This window comes from Onychomys torridus, chromosome 22, assembly GCF_903995425.1.
Source record: "Onychomys torridus chromosome 22, mOncTor1.1, whole genome shotgun sequence".
Classification (NCBI taxonomy): Eukaryota; Metazoa; Chordata; class Mammalia; order Rodentia; family Cricetidae; genus Onychomys; species Onychomys torridus.
The window spans coordinates 14,827,432-14,835,800 of NC_050464.1; the positions used below are offsets into that span (position 1 = coordinate 14,827,432).

At 43.8% G+C, this 8,369-nt stretch overlaps 1 protein-coding gene and 1 pseudogene across 1 annotated transcript in view; one reads left to right on the forward strand and one right to left on the reverse strand.

The window, feature by feature from the left end:
* Azgp1 (alpha-2-glycoprotein 1, zinc-binding) overlaps positions 1 to 4,652 on the forward strand; it is a 7,791-nt gene extending 3,139 nt beyond the window's left edge. Inside the window, exons 3-4 of the mRNA XM_036171899.1 lie at positions 2,000 to 2,275; positions 4,002 to 4,652. Coding sequence (XP_036027792.1) covers positions 2,000 to 2,275; positions 4,002 to 4,324 — 599 coding nt within the window. The 3' untranslated portion in view covers positions 4,325 to 4,652. The remainder of the gene's footprint in view (positions 1 to 1,999; positions 2,276 to 4,001) is intronic.
* A 3,098-nt stretch (positions 4,653 to 7,750) lies between these two features.
* Positions 7,751 to 8,038, reverse strand: LOC118572345 (annotated as a pseudogene).
* Positions 8,039 to 8,369: the final 331 nt, after the last annotated feature.

Sequence of the window (8,369 nt, forward strand, 5' to 3'; positions counted from 1 at the left end):
AAGGAGGAGCAGTAAGCACAGATAGCCGTGCATAGGTTCATCCACACAACACCTCCCATCCTCCACCTCCCATCCTCCGCACTCACATTGACCTCCTCCTTCTCCGTGGCTTCTTTTAGTTTCACTCCAGACCTCAGCCCCTAAAGGAAGTGGTGTCAGAGTCACCTCTTACCCAGGGACAACTGGCCTTTCGACTCCACGTTCCCGCCCACTTGAGAAGGTATCAGATTCAACACTATCCAGGTGGAGAACAATAGAGGAATATCCCAGCACTCTGTGGGCTCTGAGTGTGCATGCATGGGTACACATACTTGCACACACACCCATGCACTTAACACACACACACACACACACACACACACACCACAATTACCTAATTTGTAAGAAAGAAGGTAACAGTAACTTACATTTACTGAGCACTTGCTCTGTGCCAGCTTCAGGTATGAACACATTTAATGCTCAAAATAACATCTTCAGGGTTGGGAATTTAGCTCAGTGGTAGAGCATTTGCCTAGCAAGCGCAAGGCCCTGGGTTCAGCTATGAAAAAAAAAAAATCTTCAAAGATTATTATTACTGTTGTCGTTTGAGGATGTTTTTAAGTGTTTCACTTAAGTTTAATTATATTTCATAGTTCACTTAACAAGGCAGGTGGGCAGTCCAGGGGAAGATCTGGAATTTAAACGCAGACAGCTTAAGAGCTTTTTTGAGCCTGTGCCAACAGCACCACTCAGGACTGGATAAACATCCGCTATTGCAATCAGACTGACCTGTGCCAGGCAGGTCACTTTGTGTAAGGTCACTGTTCATGGGCAAGGGGATTAAGGCTTTAGAGGTTTGGAGTAAACACCAGGGATGGTGGCTAATCAGTAATCTCAGCATCCAGAAAGCAAAGACAGGGGGATTGCCATGAGTTTGTGGCAGCCTGGGCTACGTAATGAGATCCAAGCCAGCCTGGGCTACAAAGTGAGACCCTCTCCCAAAAATAAACAATAAACAAATAAGATACTAACCACTGAAAAGAGGGAAGTGATCCAATTATGTATAGAGTAATGATTTAAATGCAAAACAGAAAGTGACATGTAGAAATTCCTATAATCTATAAGAAACCACAAATAATTCCTATTTAACTTGGAAATGCAGTTCAGTGTGACTGTGCTTAATTCTGAAGAATTCACCATCCACTAAAACACATAAGTTTGTTAGACGAGACCATAAAAAAGGCTTGAAATCTGAGTGCTTGGCTAGCACACAAGAGGTCCTGGGTTCAATCCCCGGCACCACATAAAACTGGGTTTGGTATCACACACCTGTAAACCCAGCACTAGTGAAATGAAGACAAGCAGGTCAGGAGTTCAAAGTCACCCAGAGCATCTGACCCTGTTAGAAAGAAATAGACTTGGAATCTGTCCATAATCATGAAATTCTCCAACTATAAAGAATGCATTTCCTCTCAGAGAGGCCTGAAACACCCAGCCAAGTATAGTTTCTTTCTCTGCTGTGTGCCTAGCTAGTAACCTGTAAACGGACATTTCTCTCCCACCTGCCAATTCCCAAATAACCACTCAGAGGCGTATACTAATTACAGAATGCTCGGCCTTTAGCTCAGGCTTATTATTAACTAGCTCTTTTTACATTTAAATTAACACATTTCTATTAATCTATGTATTGCCACATGGTCTGTGGCTTTACTGGTCCTCTGGCATCTTGTTTCTTGGGTGGTTCACTGGCATCTCTCTTGCGCCATCCTTCTTCATTCCCTCCTTAGTTTGGTTTTTCCACCTAACCTTATCCTGCCTGGCTACTGGCCAAACAGATTCTTTATTAACCAATGAGAGTAATACATATTCACAGCGTACAGAAGGATCATCCCACAGCAGTAACCTGTTTGCCAAGATAAAGAATTGAGTGTTTAGATTCCCAAGCATGTAAGAATGAAAGTCTCTCAGCTGGAGTTGGCACCCATCTAACTGACTCCCTGTGGGGTCGGGGAGGCTTCAGGGTCTCACACCTTCCAGGGAATGTTTGGTTGTGAGCTACTGAATAACAGAAGCAATGGAGCATTCTGGAGGTATGCCTACGACGGACAGGATTTCATCGAATTCAACAAAGAAATCCCAGCCTGGATCCCCTTAGTCCCAGCAGCTGAGAACACCAAGCTGAAGTGGGAGGCAGAAAAAGTCTACACACAGCGAGCCAAGGCATACCTAGAGGAGGAGTGCCCCACAATGCTGAAGAGGTACCTGAACTACAGCAGATCTCACCTGGACCAAAAAGGTATGCACCGCTTTTATGATCAAGTACTAAACTGCAAACCAAGGTAATCTCAGGCTCAAGGGACCATGGCAGGTTGTTCCATCAACCCCTATTAGTTCCTTAATCCCCCAGCTTTCATCTACTAGGATTTGTTCCTTCTGAAGACATGATGTGAGAGACAAAAAGAATGTTCATCAAAAAAGTGGAAAGATGGGCTGGAGAGATGGCTCAGAGGTAAAGAGCACTGACTGCTCTTCCAGAGGTCCTGAGTTCAATTCCCAGCAACCACATGGTGGCTCACAACCATCTACAATGAGATCTGGTGCCCTCTTCTGGCGTGCAGGCATACATGCAGGCAGAACACTGTATACATAATAAATAAATAAATCTTTTTTTAAAAAAAGCGGAAAGAACTAGGGGTTACAGCTCAGTTTTAGAGCACCTGCCTAGAATCCCCCAGTGAGGGCCTGGGGTGTGGCTCCATGATAGAGCACCTGCACAGCATGTACAAGAGTCTAGATTCAGTCTTAAATACACACACACACACACACACACACACACACACACACACACACAAATCAAGAACAAAACTGACTTAATGGCAAAGTTCCGTAAATAATCCTTGCTTTGCAGCACATGCTGTAATCCCAGCACTCAGAAGGTTAAGGCTAGAGTATTGCCATGAGTTCAGGGCCAGCCTACATGACAAGTACCAGGACAGCTATACCCTGTCTCTGAAAGGGGTGGGAGGGACGGACAAAGAAAGAACTGGGATTCAGCTTCACCTGGCACTCAAATTCCACATTTCAGATTCCAAACTCCATAGCAGTTCCTCAGTACAGTGATGCCTCTCATCTTGTTTGTAGTGAGGAGGTAGGTGTGTAAAACATCTGGCTAGGAAGGAAGAACAAACAGGAGCAGACTCAAGAGCCACACACTGAGACATCACTGGAGACAAGGGAAAAGGACTATTTAGAATATGAAACAGCTTAATGGACAGAGATGTGGACAGAATGGAGGAGATGAGGGTGGGGCTATAAAGCACACTCAAGACACTCAGAATCTGGGCATGGTAGTACATGCCAGTAATCCTAGCACTTGGGGCAGGAATATCACAAATTCAAGATCAGCCTGGGCTACGTAGTGAGGTCCTATCTCTATGTTTTGTTCTCTGTGTATATCATGTATGTGTGTATGTATGTATGTATGTATGTATGTATGTATGTATGTATGAGGGTGTATGTGTGTGGCGGTGCATATGTGGAGATTGGAAAAAAGCCTCAGCTGTTGGTCCCCACCTTCTACCTTGTTTGAGACACCAGGCTAGCCTGCCCAGCAGCTTCCAGGTATTTCCCTGTCTCTGTCACCCATCACCATATATGAGCTCTGGGGACAGAGACATGCATGACTGTATCCAACGTTTACATTTGTTCTGGAGATTCAAGCCCAGACCATCATGTTTGTGCAGCCAGCCCTTTACCCACTGAGCCATCTCCCCTACCTCATCTCAACTGACATCTGTTGCCAGCTGAAGTCAATACAGCACAACATGAGGCAGGGAGTGAGAAAGTAGTGTGGGTGTATTCCCCAACAGGGGAAGCTTGGGGGAAGCCTCAGACCTTCCTGAGCTTCACAAAGGTCTCTTGGAGGAGTCAGATCAGATAGTCATCCAGGAAGTTAGGAATGAAAGCGTGAAAGGGAAAAGTCCACCTTAAACTATCACCATCCACACTTGATCTCTCCACAGATCCTCCCACTGTGACGATCACCAGCCGTGCAGCCCCAGGAAGAAACAGGACATTCAAATGCCTGGCCTATGACTTCTACCCACCAGGAATTAGTCTGCGCTGGAAGCGGGCTGGCAAGACGCTGGCCTCCAAATCAGGAGGTGTTTTTCCCAATGGAAATGGCACCTACCTGTCCTGGGTGGAGGTGGACGTCCCTCCTCAGGACAGAGACCCCTACTTCTGCCACATAGAGCACAGTGGACTGTCCCAGTCTCTCTCGGTGCAGTGGGATGACACACAGAAAGCAAAAGCCAAAAGTAGCCCAGCAACTCAGCCTCAGTAAGTTACTCCCTCTGCGTGACATGAGAGAGTTGAGCTTCAGAAGTCAATGTCCCCCACAAGGCCACATGGGCAGCTGTCCCACAGCTGACAAGAACCTGAGGAACAGGTGTGGGGACAGAAGACTTGAACACCAAGTACACACTCAATGTCAAACCACCTGGCCTTATAAAATTCCTCACTGACTAATCTGTAAGCCTTCATAACCCCTCATGCCTAATACTGCATAGAAAGGCATTTTAACCTCGGAGATGCTATAAAAGTGTGAGTTGATTTTATCATGTGTCCTGTAGAGTTGTTTTGTTTTGTTTTTTTAAAAACTCTTTGGGGGACCCACCACCCAGCTCCCAAATAAATACATGGAGACTTATGAATTCTTACTTATGAATGCCCAGTCTTAGCTTGGCTTATTTCTAGCCAGCTTTTCTAACTTAATGTGTTTATCTTTTTCTACATTTTGCCTCTGGGCTTTTTACTTTTCTTTATTCTATATACTGAATCATGAATGTAATTAGTCTTATCAATAAAAACCTGAGATGAGAGCAGGAGAGCAGCCACAGTCGCTTCCTTCCTCTTCCATTCCTCCAGTCCAAAAGGGCCATGATCCTGTCTCTGCCCCCGCCTTCCCACTTCCTGTTCCTCTCTGTTCAGACCTCCAGACCTCTATGGTTAACTAGTAGCTAGCTCCAGCCTCTGACTCCAAGCAAGCTTTATTTGTCAGACACAAAGTGTCACACAACAATATGTCTTTCTTCCTTTCTTACTCCATGGCTAGTTGTGTGGCTGGGTGCCTAGCCCCTGGCATCCTCCTCTCCTTCTCCTTTTCTTGCTCCTCCCTATTCTCCTTCTTCTTTTCTGACCTAGATTTTCTCCTATTTATTCTCTATGCCTGGCAGTCCTGCATATCCCTCTCCTGCCTAGCTGTTGGCCATTCAGCTCTTTATTAGACCAATCAGGTGTATTAATCAGACAAAGTAACACAGCTTTACAGATTTAAATAAATGCAACATAAAAGATCGCAACATCTCTTGGCATCATTAAACAAACATTCCACGAACAAATGTAACACATCTTAAACTAATATTCCACAATAGTCCTGCCCCCACACATTTGATTCATGGAAATGTTCTCGTGTTCTCACTCAAAAATGTCTTGGCTTCATTTCTGTTGCTGTGAAAGGATAACCTGACAAAAACAATTTTAAGAGAGAAAGGGGCTATCTGGCTTATCCTTCCAGGTCTCTGTTGTATGATGCTATTCCTGGGAAGATGTGAACAAACATCTACTAACACCAGTTAGGGAACCAACTACAGATCAAAGAAAGGGTACCACCAACGTCCCACCTGATGAACCAATTAGTTTGGATTATTTATATGAATATGAGTAAGGGATTACTTACAGGAGCAGAAATAACTCAAAGACAGTTTCATTACCAAAGTCCACTGAAGCACAGGTGATAGCTCATGAAAACTGGAAACCGTGAGCCCACTACACAACCTGCAGGCAGCTCAATAGTCTGGAGAGTGTGCTTTGCAATAGCTCAGCTAGTCTGAGCCTCTCCCAGGCAACAAGACTGATCTATGCTTCTTCCAGGAAACTCATCTTGTCTGAGACTATATCATGGTAGTCTTTATTGCTCATATAGGCTTGGAGAGGGTGGGACCTAGTAAATCTAATCAGTTTCAGTGACTTCCTGAAGCTAGTGAGTTTTGTTTACTTTCTAAGCTTAATGAAATCTCCTGAAAAAATGAAATATTTCACATTCCCTTAGCCCATCCTGTTCCTTCACCTCCCTTTTAACATTCTATGTCTTAATAAGCTTTCCTCCAAAATGGAAGTATGTAATCTTGAAAGAAATTACTAAACAACAGTTGGAGTCCATCACTGTGGAGAAGCCAATGCAGGAACTTGAAGTAACTAGTCACATCCACAGTCAAGAGCAGAGAGAAAAATGAATTCCTGCATGCCTACAACTGCTCAGTACTGTCTCTACATACAGTCCAGGATGCCTGCCTAGGGAATGGTGCCACCCATAGTGGGTAGAGAACTTCTCACCTCAACATAATCTAGATAATCTGAACAGATATGCTCATAGGCCAATCCAATATGGGCAGTCCTTCATTGAGACTTTTTCTGGGTGACTCTAGGTTGTGTCGAATTGGCAATTGAAATTAATCATAAGAGCTGTCAAGGTGGCTCAGCAGGTAAAGATGTTTGCTGCCAAGACTTATGACCTGAGTTCAATCTCTAGGACCTACATGGCAGAGGGAGAAACCAACTCCTGGGGCTGGAGAAATAGCTCAAAGGTTAAGAGCACTGACTGCTCTTCTGGAGGACCTGGGTTTAATTCCCAGCACCCATATAGCAGCTCACAACTGTCTGTAACTCCAGGTCCAGGGGACTTAACACCCTCACATAGACATACAAGCAGGCAAAACACCAATGCACATAAAATAAAAATAAATTGTGTTTTAAAAAAAGAAAACCAACTCCTGTAACCTGAACATACATATTTTCTCTCTCTCTCTGTCTCTCTCTCTCTCTCCCTCCCTCCCTCCCTCCCTCGCTCCCTCCCTCCCTCCATGCTCTCTCATGTGCTACCTATCAATTTTAATCTCTTTAAATTTTTAAAAGAACTTTTCTAGATTTATTTATTTTTATTTTTATTTTATTTTGTGTACATACTTATGCTGCCTGCATCTTTGTCTGAACACCATGTGCATCCCTGGTGCCCACAGACATCAAGAGAAGGAATTGGATCTCATGAAACTGGAGTTATAGATGGTTGTGAATCACTGTTGGTGCTGGGAACTAAACTCAGGCCCTCTCCAAGGGCAACAAGTGCTCTCTTTTTTTTTTTTTAAACAAGACGCTTGACTTGAAGGGAAAACTATCTAGAATCGTTTTGTTCAAGAGTAATTTACCTCCACTTAAAGACAGATTGCCCTACATGTAACGGCTACGTACAAAAAAAGTACTAAAATTGTCCTTGGTTTTACAATGAAAAACATTAAAATTCTCCAATCAAACAAGGTATGCAAGGATTCTGTTGTTGGGTTCTTTTGTTAAAACATTGAGAGCAAAGTAACTTATTGGAATACAAAGGTAAGAGCTGGATGAGCATGCCACTAATGGAGAAAGGGGCTATTTTCACAGAACCAGTACTTTCCCCAGACCATCTCCATGTAATGTCAATCAAAACAGAACATTGGCCATTTAGTTTAAAAAAGAAAAAGAAAAAAGCGCAAATGCTTGTGCACATACACCAGTTACTTTATGTACAATAAAGAAATGGGGACAGGAAGATGAGAGAATAGAGAAAACTATAGTGTAGTAGTCAGGATGTGGTGGAACCAAATTGCGGCTTTCTAATTGCGAATGTATTCTTGGTCTATAACAAAATTCTGGAGTAAAGTGGCAGGTTCCCTTTTTAGTAGACACCTCCTGTCTGCTGCTAGAACACATCAATCGTGTCTTCATCCTCCATGTCCAACTGTGCAGGTGTATCTGTTTCATTGATTGGTTGCCCATCAAACCAGAATCTGATTCGCCTCATTGACAAACCCTGTCATTCACAATAGGCTTTCATTAGTTTACTAAGTGGTGTATGCCCCTTAATCTTAAACTGCACCACAGAACCATCCTGCCCCACCATCTTCAAATTATTATGATCGTTGTTCTCAGTCTTGACTCCTTCCTTGGGTTTCTCGTCGGCCATGGCGAGTGCCAGAGTCTCCTCAGCTGCTGCTTCACAGAAGAGGCACCGGGTCTGCACTCCAACAAGTTCTCTTAACCATATCTCCAGTCCCCTAAAGAGATTTACTTAAAAAAAAAAAAAAACTACAACTATGTTTTAAAAACCTTTGAGCATCTTTACCTTGGGGTATCACATGACCTGGATCACTCAGTTCCTGGGCATCATTCAAGCAGCCACTGCTGGTAGCCACAGATACAGCCATAGCCCTGATAACTGTGGCAGTCAAAAAATCTGCACACTCGAGGCAAGCAGATCTCTATGAGTTTGGGGGCCAGATTGGTCTACACAGTGA